The 17,946-nt window shown below is 44.5% G+C and overlaps 1 protein-coding gene across 9 annotated transcripts in view; it reads right to left on the reverse strand.

Annotated features, from left to right (window-relative positions):
- Positions 1–17,946, reverse strand: part of IKZF1 (IKAROS family zinc finger 1) — a 99,819-nt gene that overhangs the window by 62,076 nt on the left and 19,797 nt on the right. For all 9 annotated transcript variants that reach the window (XM_074379696.1, XM_074379701.1, XM_074379697.1 and 6 more), the window contains exon 3: positions 14,719–14,838. In XM_074379696.1, the coding sequence (XP_074235797.1) occupies positions 14,719–14,838 (120 nt within the window). The remainder of the gene's footprint in view (positions 1–14,718; positions 14,839–17,946) is intronic.

The raw sequence follows: 17,946 nt of genomic DNA on the forward strand, positions 1-17,946 counted from the left end.
GAAGGAAGAGGAAAATAGACAGAGGAAGGAAGGAAAAAGGCGGAAGGAAAAAAACAGGTAAGCAAACAAGAAAGGTCAGAAGACAGTAACAGCCCAATCAAGGCCTCCATGACGAACCTGTGCCTTTTTGGATCATGGTGTACTCAGGAAATACAGCCGCCACAGGAGCACACACTGTCTCCTGAACTGCAGGAAGAGCAGTGGTTAGAGGCGAGAGGTGTCCCTTACCCAGGAAGGCTGGGGTCTGGGAGGAGGAGTGGGTCCACACTGCGGAGGAGATTCACATGCCAGGGTGGCCCTGCTTGGGCTGTGAGGACATGGGTGCCAAGGCGGAACTGCTTTCTCTGGCTGCAGGCAGGCAGTTTGCTGCTTATCTTTCTCTCTTTGAAAAAAAAAAAAAAAAAAAAAAAAGACAAAACACAACCTTTCCTTCATCACCTCTCCTCTGTTGCTTCATCAGGTTGCAAAAGCATCTTTTAGGAAGTATCAAGAGGCATTACTCTCCACACTTTTGCAAAACAGTTCCATAGGTGTGATGGTGTCTGTCTTTGCAGCTTCGTTTACTTAGAGCCTGTCCTCAAGGGCACTCTCAGGGAACCTGCCTCATGTCTATAAAGCATCCTACCTCATTTCAAAAATTTAAAGAGGACTTCCCAACTTTAAAAAGTTACCATAGAGTATACGGGAATAAAATGAAGGTGACGAAGACAAGAGCTAAATGTCATGTACTTCTACATTTAATTCAGCTACTTAGCTTTGAAAACCTGCTTCGTTGCACAGGTTTACATGTTGCTGTGTTTGCTGTATTCTCATTACCTTGTACTTAACCAAAATGCCTGCAAGTACAAGACCTATACTTAAAACACAGCTACAGAAAATAAACCCAATGGTTAACATTGGACTGGACCTAGATTTTCTTTAAGTCAAATGTGGGCAAAAAATGAAAGAATTAAAAAAGCAGGTGTTCACATACATTTGTACTTGAACACTGAGAAGATGTTTTGAAAAGCAAAATGATTTAAAAACTACTTTTAGAGAGTTGATAAATGACTAGTCTTTGGCTAACATTCGATAAGGGTTAATCTAAAAAGCCCCCCCACCCCGCCCCACCCCGCCGCAATGTAATGACACATAGTTCTTTGGAAGTTTCAAGATCTGCCCTGTCCAATAGGTAACCCCTAGACCCACGTGACTCCTGATTACCTGAAATGTGACCAACCCAAATTGAAGTGTGTGGTGAGGATAAAAAAAATAAACCCTGGGTTTCAAAGACATAGTTCAAAAAGAGTAAAATATTTCATTAACAATTGCTTATACTGAGTACATATTTAAATAACATTTAGGTATACTCAGTTAAGAAAATATATCCAGATTAATTTCACCTATACCATTTTTCTTTTTGAATGTGGTTTCTAAGAAATGGACAAGTGCATATGCAGGTCAAATTATGTTCCCATTGGACAGTGCTACTTTGTCATATCAGAGTCCTATACTTCGCAAATAATGTTCCACAGATGCTAGCTATCATCCATCTGTAAAACCTCTGCCCCTCAAACAATGACTGTTCAAGGTTGTTGCATCTCATAAGGCATAAAGCTGGGCTGGGACAGTCTGCCTATGTTCTGATTAGAAAGAGTCCATACTGGCTGGGCACGGTGGCTCACGTCTGTAATCCCAGCACTTTGGAAGGCTGAGGCATGTGGATCACTCAAGGTCTGGAATTTGAGACCAGCCTGGCCAACATAGTGAAACGCTATCTCTATCGAAAACACAAAAAATTAACTGGCCATGGTGGTGGGTACCCTGGTGGGTGGGTAATCCCAGCTGCTTGGGAGGCTGGGACAGGTGAATTGCTTGAACCCAGGAGGCGAAAGCTGCAGTGAGCCAAGATTGCACCACTGCACTGCAGCCTGAGAGGCAGGGTGAAACTCGGTCTCAAAAAAAAAAAAAAAAAGAGAACCCCTAACATTTAAAATGTGCACAGGGCAAGCAGACTTTAAGGGTATGTTTTAGGAGACTCCACCAATAATAAACATGGTTATTGAAATGGGAAAAATTAACTAACACATATAAACCCTTAACAGAAATTTTTACACTTAAAGCTACAAAGTCAAATATAAAAATCAGTGTTAAGACCATACATGAATAGCAACGATACTTTAAAACAGTGAATAAATGCAGCCTTTGGAATGACAAAAACAACTCCATTATCATCTCAGGATGAAAGTCACTTCCCTTAGATCACAGCATTCTCTATAGAACAATAATTTCACTAAGGATTACTTACACTGTAATGCTAAGATTAAGTAAGGGTAGCTACACCTGGTAATAGTTAATTGTCACTAAACATTATGGACAGAGTAGAAATGCTCAGGGGCACTGGAAGATTCTTATTTTTATTGCCACCAAGTTCAACTGGAGAGCATAGAGATATTGCAAAAGCAGTCAAAATTCTGCCAGGTTCCAAGAATAATAATAAAAATGATCATACAGCTGCCTGTAGAAATATAATAACAGCCCTTTACTCATTTCAGTAGGATTTCACTTCTAGGGTAACAGTCCTTCATTCTGAAAACGAGAACGGCCACATCTACCACTGGGCTCCACCATGCAGCAAGGGGCTGTGCTGGAGACCTTCCATCGATCACACCCAGCCCGGTGAGGAGTGACACCGGATGTTCAGGGCTTCACCGGAATCATCGCCCGGTGATTTCAGTGGAAATCGACAGCCTGCAGCCACATCCCCTGTGGGGGAAGTACTCTCCTGGCAGCAGGCCTTGCAGAGACACACCCTAGACCTGTCTCTCTGAGATCCCTGCAGCTGAACTCACTCCTGAAACTAGGGCACCAAACGGCTCGCTCTTCAGTTAATGGAGTTGCAGCAAGGGTCAGGTGCTTCAAAGCACCAAAATACAGTGTCTCCAGCCCTTGTGCAGGGAAGGAGGTTTTCTGATAGTCTCCCTACACATGCACGTATTGCTAAGCCCTTACTGAGAAAGTGCCTTCACGAAGCCACCCCTGCAAGCACAGGGAGAACTGCACAGGCCACTTCCTGGGCCTGCACACCCGTCTCAGGGCTGCACTTCATCTAAGGAAGTCAACAGAAATTTCTTTGCAGAAGACCAAGTTAATCACAGGAATTAAAAAATATTTCATGGGCTAATATTTTTCTGGAAAAAAATCATACGAATTTAGTGACATATTAATGCAATTTAGACATCTTGCTTTACATTTAAATATCATTCAGCCCCAAATAAAAATCATTCAGCTCCAAATAATAGCAATAACAAGAATAATATCTCATAAATAAGACACAGAATACTTTTCTAATCATACTCCCCCAGCAACCAAACTAAATGCTAAAGAAGTGTTTTGTTCAGAATATGGAGAGTCTAGTTGCTCCAGCATTTCTAGTTTGTAATATCAACAGCAAAGGGTCATTTGGAACCAACTCTTGTTGGACAAATTATATATATGTACCTCACAGTCCTCCCCAGTAGAGTCACCCTTTCCCAGCTCCTCCTGCACCACACACACACACACACACACACACGCACGCACGCACGCACACACACCCCTACCCCACAAAAATTCCTCCTTTCAAATTGCACTGTCAAATTTCAGCTGTCAGGACATTAAAAGTGTATTTAAGTCAGTGGTGTGCAGATAAACCGGCTCTCAAAAAGAAAAACGAAAAAGCCCGGATTTGCAGCATTCACTGATTTCTGTGCTGTAAATACTCCCAACCACAGTCGACTTCAGGCAGATTTTCTGAGTATTAGCAGTTGGTTGATTCTAGGCAGCTCACTGCTCACCGGAGCACGCTTTCTGAGTTTCCCACAAGTTTCTCTTATGTCACTGATCCTAACAGGCAGAGAACTTAAAATGGTGAGCAGGTCTGCGGTCACTTGTGAAATGTAGGTTCCTGCTAGGGCCTTGAAGAAAACTGGGCTTATCTGGTGGGAGAGAGTAGCCCAGGCCCAGCCCTGAGTTGCCAGCAAGAGAGGGCTTGGCAGGGAGCTTCCTGGCATGGCCCACTCCTCCAGAGCAAGGGCTTTCACGTAGTCTAACGCGTTCTGTGGAAACTTTCCGGGGCAATGTTAAGGCTGTACTCTGTTCAAGCCTTTCTACTTTTGCATAAAAGGAGGGGAAGCTGTTTTTTCTGGGTTATATTTACACTTCCCAAATCAGAAAATGCCCTAACCAGATAGGGGGACAGGTGGCAACTGGCAACCACAGCTCAACACCCCCCCCGCCGCCTGCTTTATTTTCCCATTTCTTTCTGAAACCCCATGTAGAAGGAAAGTTAACGAAATGTCGGTTGGTTGTTTTATACCCAGAGCTAAGTATTCTTTCAACGCAGATGAAACAAAGCAGAAAATAAAACTGGGACCAGAAACCCGGCAACAGAAAACGTTCTCTATCTACTCTGACAGCACTTTTAATCTGAGGATCTCTTCATTTTCTAGAAGTTGGTTCTACTAATTAAACCAACTAGGTTCAATGTGATCTTGAATTGAAGGCATCAACATAAGATGAAGATTAAGACTCATGTGTCGGTTTTTGTTTATAAAAATAAGCAGCTTTTTGTAGTTAATCTGCACCTTTGAAGGCACGGAGTCACCACTGCAAACATGGTTGAAAATGTAAGGTTTGCATTTTTCAAACTTTTCTGGTCCAATTTCTCTACAGATTTTTTTTTTTTTTAATTCACATGTCAGATTCTGGAATGTTACTTGCTATAGTAAAAAACCTAACAAATCTGCCAAGGATGCCCCTCTGAATTTTCAAAGCTCTTCTGAGTGGGAGGTAAGGATGTGACGATGAATGAGTCTGGGCTAAATGATGGCTTTTCCAGCAGAGGCCTCACCTGGGAAACGGGGAGACATTGGGGTATCACAATCATCATAGTACCACCTGTGATGTTGGTGGCTAAATATCCTGCAACGGGAAGGGGAGTCTCACCTGAAGAAGTGCCCCTCTACCCCCGATATCACTGTGTCCACTGAGAAACAGTGACCTAAAATAAAATGATGAACAGTCAGACGCAGTCTTAAATTCTCTCCTCTCACTTAGCAAGTTCTCTCTCCTGTCCTACATGCTCTGTTTGCCCTCATCTTTGAGAGAGCAGCGCCACATTCCATTCATTTGTTTAGTACTCGTGTATCGGATACCAGCCTACTGTAGGCTGGGGGATGCCCAGGTGCTGGGGATCACACAGGGAGCAAATCAGAGCTGAGTCCTCCACCTGTGGGTGGTGACACGGCTGCTATAAAGCAGGGCAAGGAGAACGCCATCTTACAGCATGTGTCCAGGAAGACCCCTCTGTGCGGGACCTCTGCACAGAGCCCTGAGCGAAGGGAGGACAGCGCCAGGAGGAGACCTGGGGGAGAGTCCAGGACCAGGCCCCGCTTATAGGTGACTCATGCCAGCCTACTCTGGGGCTGCCGGAGAGATTTGAATGCTTTCTTCCCTGCTAGCTCCCACTTACTGGTCTTCAATCCCATTTAAACCTTCCCCTGAAAACACTACTCTATAAATACCGTCCCCTCTGACCCCCGACCCCAACCAACTCCTTGTCTTCTTCCCTTAGTTCCGGATGCCACCGCCAGCCCACAGCTGCTGCCTCCTCTCCTGTGCTGCCCCTGGTCCCTCTCACACAAGGTTGGTTTCTGCCCCAACACTACTGGGCTGCTTGTGGGAAACCCACCACTGACTCCCCCCGCCAGACACCTCTTTCTTGGCCACCATCCTGCCCCTGGCAATTTCTTTCACCTTTGCTAAAATCGCTCTCCCAGGCTTCCCTGCCATGTTTGTTTCTAGAAATTTTGCCCGAATCACACAACTTACTCTCTGTCTCCTTCTCCGCTCCTCCCTTAGACAGTTAAACGTATTTACTCCCCAGAGCCCCTGTGGTCCTGCTGTTTCGCCAGCTGTCTCTCCCAAGCTGATGGTGTCCCGTAGCTGGAACTCACCCACAGCTGACATCCCTACCGTCCGGATGGTTCCAAGGATAGGCACCATCCCGGGGTCTCACACTAACCCCTATTCTGGGCTGTTCCCACTGCATTCAGTGGAATCACTGTGGCCCCAGTCACCTACCGAGGTGAACACGGCTCCAACGGATGGAGCTGCCTCAAAAGAGCAAACACCACGGGGCTGCTGGGACACCCCTCCCTGCCCCTCTTCCCCTCCTGCCGTGCCTCCTGGCCCACCTCTCCTCTGTACCAAAGGCCTCCTGACCTCTGGCTGCTGCCTGTCCCGAGGACAAGCTATCTGACAGGCCACCTGAAGGGCTATTCCCAGATCAGCGCGTTTGAGGCTTCCCTTCCCAGCAGTGCACCATTCATTCCTCAGCTGCACAGCAAGCACGGGCCTCCTGTGCCTCTGAGCCTGAGCCGGAGCCCATCCAACTCCTGCCCCCTCTACACCTTCCCAAAGAAGGAGACAGCAGAGGCGTGACTAAGGTCCACATGCACACCCCGCTACCAGCACATGCACGCCTGTGGCAAAAGGACTCGTCCCGGCCTCTGTCTCCCCAGGGGCCAGGCAGGGCTCCTCCTGCCCCAGTGCTTCCTGCTGTGGGAACCACATGGCTTTGCCAACTGAGCTCTCTCTGGACCCTGTGGGCCTTGCCAGACTGGCCACAAGCTGCTCCCTCCCCATCTTTTTTTAAATCACCGAGGAATTGTAAGCTTTTTGTTGGAATCAGTGAGTCAGGGCTTCTCCCTAAAGCCACCTGCTTAGCAGGAATGTCTGACACGGAGCATACCAAAATGCGCAAGATGATAATGTCAGCGCGGCTGCCCGGGACAGTGGTCTATGCTGTGATCCTCTGGGTCAGGCTTCACAGACATGACAGCCAGGATTGAGGGAATGCCCTCACCTCACAGTGCAGGAATGGAGGAGCCACATACCAGGGCCAATAGCCAGGAAATGACAGAGCTGGGCCTGCCTATCCACATGGCCTGCTCCCGGGCACAGCAATACCCTGTGGCTCAGCTGCCACATGCATGTGCACACATACACCACAGACAGACCACACATCCCATACACATACAACACACATACACACCACACGCCCCATACACACACCACACATCACACATCCCATACACACACAACACACATACACACCACAAATCCCATACACGTACAATGTTCCACACATACACACCACACATCCCATGCACATACAACACACATACATACCACATCCCATACACACACACACCAGGTATCCCATACACATACAACACACATACACATCACACACCACACATCCCATACACATGCAATGTACCATACATACATACATATCATACACCACACATCCCACATACATACATACCACACATACACACATCTCACACACATACAACGCACCACACATACACACCACACACCCCATACACACTTGCACACCACACACCACATATCCCATACACATACACACCACACATGCACACCACATATCTCACACACATACCTACCACACATCTCACATACATATACACACCACACATCCCATACACACATACACACCACACATCCCATACACACATACACACCACACATCCCATGCAAACACACATACCATATACACCACATATACTCAACACACATCCAATGCACACATATACACCACACCCCACACATCCTGCAGAAATATACATATCACATGCACACACACCCACATACACACCATATATCCCATACGCATATATATACTATACACCACACATCCCATACACACACACCACACACTACACATTCCATGCCCATACACATCACATATACACATCACATATCCCATACACACATATACACCACACAGCACACATCCCACACAGTATACACACACCACATATGATATACACATATACACACTATACACCACACATCCCATACACATACAGATCACACATACATACTACACATTTCACAGATATATATACACACTACACATATACACCACACATCCCATACACATATACACAACACACATACACTAAACATCCCATTCATATACACACATCACACACATACACATCCCATATACATATATGCAGCATAAACATATACACCTCACATACATATACACACAGCACACACATGCATGCACACACAAATATATACATACATACCACACACAACTACATGCATAAACACAGATGTACACAGATACAAATATACACATGCCATACACACATATACATCCATCATACACCACATATACCCCCCACATATATACAGACACTTGCACACACAAGACACATTTACCACATGCAGATATACACAAACACACGCACATCAATTTCAGTTTTCCAAGGAAAGTGATTAAACTTCTGCTGTTTGGTCTCACCGGTCTATTCCAAAAACCTAGTACAAGATGGTATCTGATATAGCACAACAGTCACTTACTTTAATCTAAAGTCAAAGCTGTCATGAGGTTCTGTGGAAAACATCATGATCCCTAAACATTCTGAACTTTTTGACAAATTAGAAGTCATAAAAAACCCACCCAAAAGGCAACCTAGAAGACTGTAAATTAAAATTTACTTTGAAATGCAAAGCAATGAACCTGTTACATGACAGCCTCTCTTACCAAACATGGAAACGCTTAGAGGTGGGCAGATTATTTTGTGATGCTATATCTCACGTTTGGGAAATTTGAAAAAGAAGAGGTTTTCCAACTGGCATTTTCTGGTTTGGATATATGTTCGTGCTGACAATACCTGCTGTCTTCACAAGCCATTCCAAGATGGAGCTAGTAAATTGCAAGATGAGTAACACAGAATTTTCAAAATTTGCTCTATGGACCACTGAATTATAATTCAACTATGAAGGTGGAAAGGAACTAAAAAAGCAAGGTGAACAAGAACCCAAACAATATGCTTTCAGTTATTCCTTAGAGAAGAAGAAAAAAGAAAACTTGAAAACCAATACTCCAGCCACTTGAAGCTCGGCAAACAGTTCTCAGCTTGAGACTTCTCTCACATTTGAACATGCTTGAGCTCAGCTGCAGCTAATGCTCAGATGCTGCTAGATAATATTTCTCCCCAGCTAAAATGGGGTTTATCGGTTTAGAAGAGATGCATTTCACAGATAAAAACAACTTCCTCTAGCTGCTGATTAGATAAGCAGGCTTCGCATCCGTGCTCAGAAGCCTGCTGCCCAATCTCCAACTAGACCAGGGCAGCTGCTTTCTTTCCCTGGTGAAAGCTGTCCCCAGCACCGCTGTCCCTCCCAGGCTGTAGAGGACTGTTACCACCATTTGTCTACCCCCTGGTACTGTGCTGGTCTTCTGCCTGACACTGTAAAATGAAGGGGAGATTTGGCAACAGAACAGCCAATTAAAAATACAGTAATCCTCTTACAATTCCCACTGCAGTCCTAGAACTCATGGCTGAGTAAAGAAATTTTCACTTCGATTGAATGAATTTAAAAAAAAAAGATTTATGCTTTTACACACTCAATCATTTGTTCTGTTGTCCAGGGGGAAAATATCTAGATTTTTTTTCTACTTTTTTTTTTTTTTTTTTTTTTTTTGAGACAGAGTCTCACTGCGTCACCAGGCACCAGGCTGGAGTGCAGTGGCGCGACCTCGGCTCTCTGCAACCTCCACCTCCCGGGTTCAAGCAATTCTCCTGCCTCAGCCTCCCAAGTAGCTGGGACAACAGGCGCACGCCACCATGCCCGGCTAATTTTTTTGTATTTTTAGTAGAGATGGGGTTTCACCATGTTGGCCAGGATGGTCTCGATCTCTTGACCTCGTGATCCGCCCACCTCGGCCTCCCAAAGTGCTGGGATTACAGATGTGAGCCATCTACCTTTTTTTTTTTTTTTTTTTTTTTCAGTTTGTGCTAGGGTAAATCAAATACAGTTCAAATTATTCAACGTGAAGAACCTAAGTGGTACTGACTCAGTTTCTCTCAGGGCACTGACAGCCTTTGAACACCACTCCGTGGGGTGCCAGCTGAAATAAACCGCTCATGAAATCATGGCGATCTCCTCACAACTTGAGGAGCTGGCTGCTCCCGTGTACAGAGCCAAAGAAGCACATTCTAGAATGTACCGGGGCATATAGAAATATACCTTATCTTCCTATATTCAAACTCACGTTCCCTCCCACCTGAGTAACTGTTGCCTGAGGATGTCCCGATTATCAAGCCAGACAGCAAGCCATTCAGTAGGCCCAGTCCCGGGCCCACATAGGCCTCCATCCTTCCGCCTTGCACGAACTCAACCAACCCATCCCTGCTTATGTCAATCGTGTTCCCAATTAAGTTCTATGGCATCCCTGTGCCTCTGCCCTGCGTGTTCTCTTCAGTTTTACTCTAAGCCCTAAATTAGCCTGTCTTCTTCCTCCGGGGCGGCCATCCCATTTTCTAACCTGGAATCTTTTTTTCTCTATCCTCTGGTCTTTTGTTCCTCTGTTCCACCCACCCAAATGCCTCCCCTGCTGCCTGAATTCACGGGGGAGGAATGGCCTTGTACCTCCAGACCTGTGTGCTTGTCAACAGAATCCTAGCTGAGGACTCTTGGTTAACATAGAGCATGGAAATGTGTACAAGACGGAAGTCGGTGACTGGCAAAAAGGGATGTATCGAGAAGGAGGAAAAAAAATGGAGCTATTACTGGATAAGGGAAGAAAATAACTAAGCTGTTACTTTCCTCATCCAAAACACTTACCTGCTCTCCAGACTCCAACTCTGACATAATTCCTAAATGAAAAACTTTTAAGAGCCCCTGCTCCAGAGTTTTCAGAAGAAGTCTGAATTCATGTTTCTACTTTTCTGGTATGTGTGCCGTGGTTGACTGAGTAAATTTGGGGTTGCCTGAAGAGGTCACTGAGTGCATGCTCAGCGTGAAACAGTTTCAGACACAACCACTTCAGAGAGGTGAGAGTTCCCTAGTTTTTAAAAAGACCACTTCAGAAGAACAAGCTACAGTCTCATTAAATAGACCATTGATGACTAAATCTCCCCTTGCCAAAAGGAGAGTCAAGACTACATCTCTCCTGTAAGTGTAACTTAAATTCTCCAAGCAGCACTTTAAATCCTTTGTTTCAAGGCCAAATCATGGCCGCAGGGCTGCTCTCCCTCCTGGCTCTGTCTCCTTCTCCCCAAACTTATACACAAACCTAGAACGTTCCTTCCACATTGAATAAAGCAATGAGGTGTGAAACCATTACTTGCTTATTCTGGGAATGACTCACCAATCAGTATATCCTCACACCCTCATCACAGGGGACTGATTTCCACCATTCCCATCAATTTGTTTATTAATAGGGTCTGTTTTCCTTGTTGAGATTCGATTTGTCTAAAACTGAAGGTTGCCAGTGGTCATAACAGCTCACAGCTTTCCAAAAGCATTCCTTGTCTCTTTCTAAAGCAGACACCCTTGTAATCTATTATTAGCAACTAACTTTCCACCTTTTTTTTTTCCCATCTTTTAGCCTCTGACCATTTCTCCTTAAAATTTCAACAGCGACAGCTGGCTCGACTCGGTCAGGTGGTGCTGGCCAGCACCCTACTCTGTCCTTCAGACTCGCCCTATTCTAACAAGTTCCTCCTTTCTCTTCTGGCTCTTTTCAGTGAAATCCTTTTTCTATCCTTGGTGTTACAAGGTCATCTATTGTCTCCGTTTTCCCAACTGAAGCTCCAACGGGTTCCTTTGCCGTTCTCATAAATTCTGAAATTTCTGTCTTGCACAAATCGCATTTCTTTTTCTGTCCTTTTTCCTTTGCGTCTTTGCTACTCTGACATGGGTTTAGTTGCTACTGCTACCTTCAAAAGAGGAAACTGAGGCTCAGAGAAGAAAAGCCTTGCCAGAAGCTCCAGGCCAGGGAGGAGGGGGCCCGGACCTGTCCCTTCCGAGGTGTGCCTTGCCCACACGGCCCTCTCCGACCCTGCTGCTCACCCTGCACTTAAGCAACTCCACTTCCTCCTGCCGGCCCCATGGCTTCTGTCCCCGGGGAGGGCTGTCTTCTCGTTTCGCTGTGCACTCTTTACAGTCCTTCGCTCTGATGACTTATTCCCATGGAATAATTTGATGAAATACGGTGCCCAGTTTATTTCCTTTATCCACGAATTTCCTTACCTTTTTATATTGTTTCCTAATGTTCTCTACATATTTGATTTATTGAATGCTATACACTACAAATTAATGAACAGCCTGTCACCACATACGAAAGCCGGCTGGTTTCCTTCCAGAACCATCGAGGGTGGTCTCTAACTCAGCTCTGTGAAGAGCCCTCGCTTCCCTCCGTGTCTCCTGGGCCTTGAGTCTTGTGAGAGCCTCTCCCTCCCTCACTTCCTCTTCTCAAGCCTGTCCTTTGTGTGGTGCCCAGCTTGTCTGCAGGCCTTCGTGTTTTTTGCTTTCTTTGCAGTAACCCATCACTCCTCTAGCCTCCAGCTCCACTGAGAGGTATTCATTCTCCCATTCTCCTAAAGCATCTCAGTGCCCACGTCACATGGCTGTCCCCACCCGTCCACAGGGCTGCATCAACTGCTACTTACAAGCCAAGCAAAGAGGTTTTCTAGGGCTTTTTAATTTCACAATTCTGAAGTTATATTTTCTCAACTTCATCCTGAAGAAAAAGTGGGCTGAAAATCATGTCAAACATGATAAAGGGCAGGGTCAGAGCCTATGAGCAATGGCAAACCTGCCCCTGACTCCTAGGTGATGCCTGTGCTGGGTGCAGCTAGGACCGAGGGCAGGACTCTGAACGAAGAGACACGTCTCTGGGAACCTGTCAGTAATGCCAACCAGGTGCTGGGTGATCTCCCATCCAGGAAAACCTACCAACAATGTGAAGTCTATAAGGAACAGGATACTGACACTGTTTTGAAGGCATGTGTGCTAGTCTTCACTCTCCAGGAATCAGCCTGACTTTCAGTTCTCTAAAGGATGCCCCCAGCCACGATGGCTCACAGCCTCTAAGGGCAGCTGCAGGGATTCCAGGGAGAACCCATCTCTCCATAGTGACCCTAGCCGGCGTCCTCATTCTGACATCCAGACTCTCATTTACATGGTTAGTGGGTCATTTATTCTGGCTCAGTGCCTGAGCCTCTCTGTATTCTCAGGCAAGGTGTGAGCATCTGTTTGCTCCTGTGTTAAGCAGGGAGAACAGTACCCTTGGCGCTGGGTGCTTTAGGGACTAAACAAGTCAGGTAACATCACCCTCCAAATGGCTATTCCTGCAGCACTTTGGCAAACTTTTATCATATCTGTGTACTACTAGTGACTTAATGTTTTCATTTCATTTGACTTTTTAACTTATATAAATGTGTTTTGAACGGAACCCTTATAATGGTACAGTCTATGGTAAAACCAGTATCACTTGCAATGCATAGAAGATAATCTCAAAAATAAAAACCTAAGTTGAAATCAAACATAATCATTTGCATCCCAGTGTTGGAAAACCCTGAAATGACGTATGTATCTTTCTTGGGTAGAATAGAGCGGATGAGCCACAGTGCATTTCTCTTCCCCTCTGCTTTCCCACTTATCATAGCCATTTTCCTATAGAATAAAATAGTTCATAAATGTACTTGTTTTCTGGATTCATCTACACCCAATGGCTTTAGCCATTATCTTTATCAGTTTGTGTCATTAACTGTACTGCTGAGTTAAAAAAAAAAAAAAAAAAGAATCATTATACCTAGTCTACTTGGTTTCTAATACACATAAAAAACATATAAAGTATGTTTTCTGTACATGTAGATAAAATTCTCGGTTACCGCAATTTCCCATTATTGCACTAGGATGTCCTATAGGCAGACAGTGAGGTGATTTGCATAAGCCTGAGAATTTTAGATACTCAGGCTTATGGGAATCCTTGTTCCCTCCTTGGCTATGGGGGCTTAAGTATGACCCACACTGATCCAGTCTACCTCATTTTACCTGTATGTCCCTTCATGATACTCTTTGTGTCAATAGGTGGCTCTCAGTATCACAGCCTTTTATCTTTTGAAATAAAACAGGTATTCCAAGGAAGTGTTGACTCATTAGCTCATGAGAACATGGTATAACTGAATTTCTGACTAGTCTTTGAGTCAGAAATTTGGTTCAGTTCTGACTCTGTCATTTGACCTTGGTTAGTTAACTTTTCCCAGTCTTTGATTTCTTGAAATAAAGAGGGTGAGTGAAGCGTTCCAAACACAAACTGTCGCATGTGTAAGTTAGCCAGTGGACTTGCAGATGATGGTTCCATACATACGTTTTCATGGAAAAGGTGTGCAAATCTGTGCTAACTTAGATTTTTTTCTCACATTTAAAAATTGCCATTTATGAAACTTTCTATTTTCAGTTAAATCTGAAATTTAAGAATGAGGGATTAAAGGGATAACACAAAATGGCCAGATGTGGCTTCTTCTAACCCCAAACACTGAAGCACTGTTGCCAAAACACAATCCGTAACATTCGATATTCCTGAAGGGGCAGTGAGGGCAGGGGACAGTAACAGAGACGCATCCCTGGGGAAGATTGCTCCTCAACTTGGACATTTTCTGGGGTGTGTGTGGCTCTCACGGTCATGCTGGCCTGTGAGTGTCCATCCTCCCGCATACCAGAGGACCCCCATCCTGCCGACCTCTGTGCTGTAGCTCTCCAATATGCCAATTGAGGGAACGCAATGGAAAAAATGACTTGGATCCAAATGCAAAGAGAGAAAGGTTTCACAGGCGTGGAGGCGGCCGGTGACCCACTTACCCACAACTCTGTCACTCTTGGAGCTTTGCTGTCCTCCCGAGGTGGTGGAGAGGTCCTCGGGGATCGGCATGGGCTCATCGCCCTCATCTGGAGTATCACTTACAGGGGGGCTTTCCTTCCCTGAGGATAAAGAAGGAGCTTGAGTCTTGGGCGTTCATTGTCAAGGTGCCTGGACTTCCCCTTGGCTTGGCTTGAGAGGGTGGCATGAGGTGGCAGGCACTGGGTGGAGCCAGTGCTTTCTCTGCTGAGATACAAATACCTTTTTCTTTTTGTAAAAAAAAAAAAGTCACTGCTCCCCACACAAAACAAATGAGAGAACCCAGATGTGCAAAAGGGAAGAAATAAAATAACCTGTAATCCCAGACACTGCCACTCTTAAAATCACCTCTATATACTATAAATAATATGAGATGACATATTTTCTTTTACAAAATAAAATAGATTTTAGACATTCTCAGAAACATATTTCCATGCTAGGGGCCATATTTCCATAGTTTGATTTATAATGGGTACACTAGGATTTATTTAAGTTCTTTTCCTATTTTTGAGTTCATACTGTGTTCTTTTTATTATTATTAAACAACACTGTAATGAACATCCTAATAGCCAATCTTTGCTCATGTCCCTAGCAATCAGCACAGTATAAATAGCTAGACGTTCTATCACTGCGTCAAAAGGCATCTATGGTTTTAGGGTTCTCCCTATCTTTTGTCAACTTCCCCACTGTGAGCTTGTTCCAATGAGCTTGTTGCACCACACCCTCCTGTCAATTTTTGTTTGACGACATCACAGTAGGCACACTGCTTAGAGTCATGCATTCTGCTATCTGCTCACTTTCTTTTCAAGAGCCAGCGAGTATCTTACCAGCTGCTTGGTTAGACTTAACTTGGTGGGGAGAAGAAGACTGGACAGGGAATGGAAGGGAACCCCATGCCCCTGGGAAAATGACCCCCTCTGCATGCAAAGGAGTCGGCCAACCTGAATTCTTTTCTTTGAAATAGGAAAATGAAACACAATCCACATAAATACAAAAATTGCTTATACTGTACAAAGTAGGATTTAGAAAATGAAATTGGGTTTTACCGAACACCTATATTTATTTTGACTGGATTAGAATTCAATTGGACCAGAGGCTCCGGCAATGTGGAATCACTCCTACCGTGAGGAATCCAACCTTCCTTGGGAAGCCATGACTAGTAGAAAATGCTTTTTTTTCCCCATTGAAGCTGCAACTCCTATAATTTCTGCCCTTCCAATCTAACTTAAACTTGAGGTGAGACACAACCCACATGCAAGAAACGGATGATGTGAACTAATGCTGTATAGCTAGGTGTGGAAGACAGTTTTAGATGAAGGTCCTGAAGAAGTCTAATGAAATGGCAACAGCCTGGCAGTGTGTGTCTACTGACTGAGCTAGCAACAGACAAAATGACATGAACACACAGACGAAGCTAGATTTTAAAGAGTGTGTGCAAATGATATACCAAATATTAAAATGTCTAAAAAATATGAGTAGGTACTATGTGCAATGTCCTTGCTTGTTTGAATAAACCTCCCAGAAGAGTAACACCAGCATTTCAGTTGACTAGCAAGACCAGTAAAATCAAACTTGGTATATAAAACAACCCTTACTGGAATATTTAAAATAGAAGCTGCACAGGCACCAAGCCTACGCTCTGGGGAATACTACTTCCCTCTCTAGAAAACAGACATCACAATTTAATATTCCAGCTTAACTGTAATTACCACAATTGGCATATTTTCAGAAAGAGCATTATTTGGTGTGTTTGGATAGCCAATACAAAATGAATAGTTAAAGATGGAGCAGGATTATAAGAATTTCCCAAGGAAAAGCGAAGGCCAGAGAGACATTGATCGAATGTCCTCATCTTATGTTAGAGCCTTGGAAATGTACATTAAGTCATTACTATCTTCATGCTATAAATAGAAAAATTTTAAAGTGACAATCGCTAAATATCTTAGTGTTTTCACCTCTTTCATAAATGGGGAAAAACTCCACCGAGGAGAACGCAGGAGGTGTATGAACCACCTGACCACTCTTACAATTTTTGTGTAAGATGACTTTCTAGAGCAATGATGTTCAAACTCCCAGGGCTTTAGGAAGAGGAATCTTTTTTCTGTGGGGGTGGGGCAGCGGGTAAGAATAACAAAATAATCTTACACAGAACTGTAATATACACAACAGGTCTTCTGTGTAAAGTGGCGACCTTGCAATTTGGGGAGGCAGGAACCTAGTCCACTTCCCTTCTTGAAGACCTGCTAAAGTACCTTCATAGAAACGACCACGGAGCCTCCAGGCCTGACATGCTATCCCAATGAGTAAATGTGTACAGAGCGTGTGCGGTGTGCACGTGTTTCATGAGTAACCAGCTGTCATTGCTATGGGGTGGGGGTGGGAGGTTGAGAAACTAAACTTTATTGACTCTTTTCTCCTCCTATGGCTTTTCCTTGTGATCATGCTGGAGCACTGAAAGGTGCTCTGAGACGCCCTTAGGTGCATGGCGCCCTGGAGCCAAGAGAGGATCATAAAGAATCAGGAGTTACCCAGTGAAGGAATGCCATCCTTTCTGCTCAGTGCATGCTAAAATACATCCAAATAACTCCTACTTTTTCAAAAAGAATTAAATGCTGGGTCTATGAGAGAAGAGGATCCCCTACAATTTGTTGAGGATGGTTCATAATAACAGGTGTGGTTCTTAAGAATTACATCTGCCTTCAGTTCCTGCACTGAACTAAATGTCAGTGCTCCACTGTCCCTGATCTTGCATCTCAGGACATTTATTTTTTTCAACATGGGGGAGGAAAAGGAATAATGAAACAGTAGGGATCACAATTCCAAAATACCATGGGTCAGACTGATCAATAGAAACTCTCTATGCAGAAGAAACCACATGGGGAGAAGGGAGAATAAACAATCAGCCTTAGTACGTATAGGGGCATCTAGTAAAGAATCAGAACTGGATGGTGGTGAAGTGAGATATATTCACATGCTCACCAAGGGCTCTGCATTAATTCAAGCTCGCCTTGCCTCAACTCAGTGATAGTTCTTAACAGGTTGTCTGATTTGCCTAAAAGCCCCAAAGTGTGAGTCCAGGCTGCTGAGACTTTCACCTCTCACGTGAGCCTCTGTACCCTGGGTCCCTCATCGTCTGTGACGGCTGAGGATCTCCATGATGAAAAGTTATCACTTCATGAAACCTGTCATAA

The sequence above is a fragment of the Saimiri boliviensis genome, chromosome 10 (assembly GCF_048565385.1).
Source record: "Saimiri boliviensis isolate mSaiBol1 chromosome 10, mSaiBol1.pri, whole genome shotgun sequence".
Classification (NCBI taxonomy): Eukaryota; Metazoa; Chordata; class Mammalia; order Primates; family Cebidae; genus Saimiri; species Saimiri boliviensis.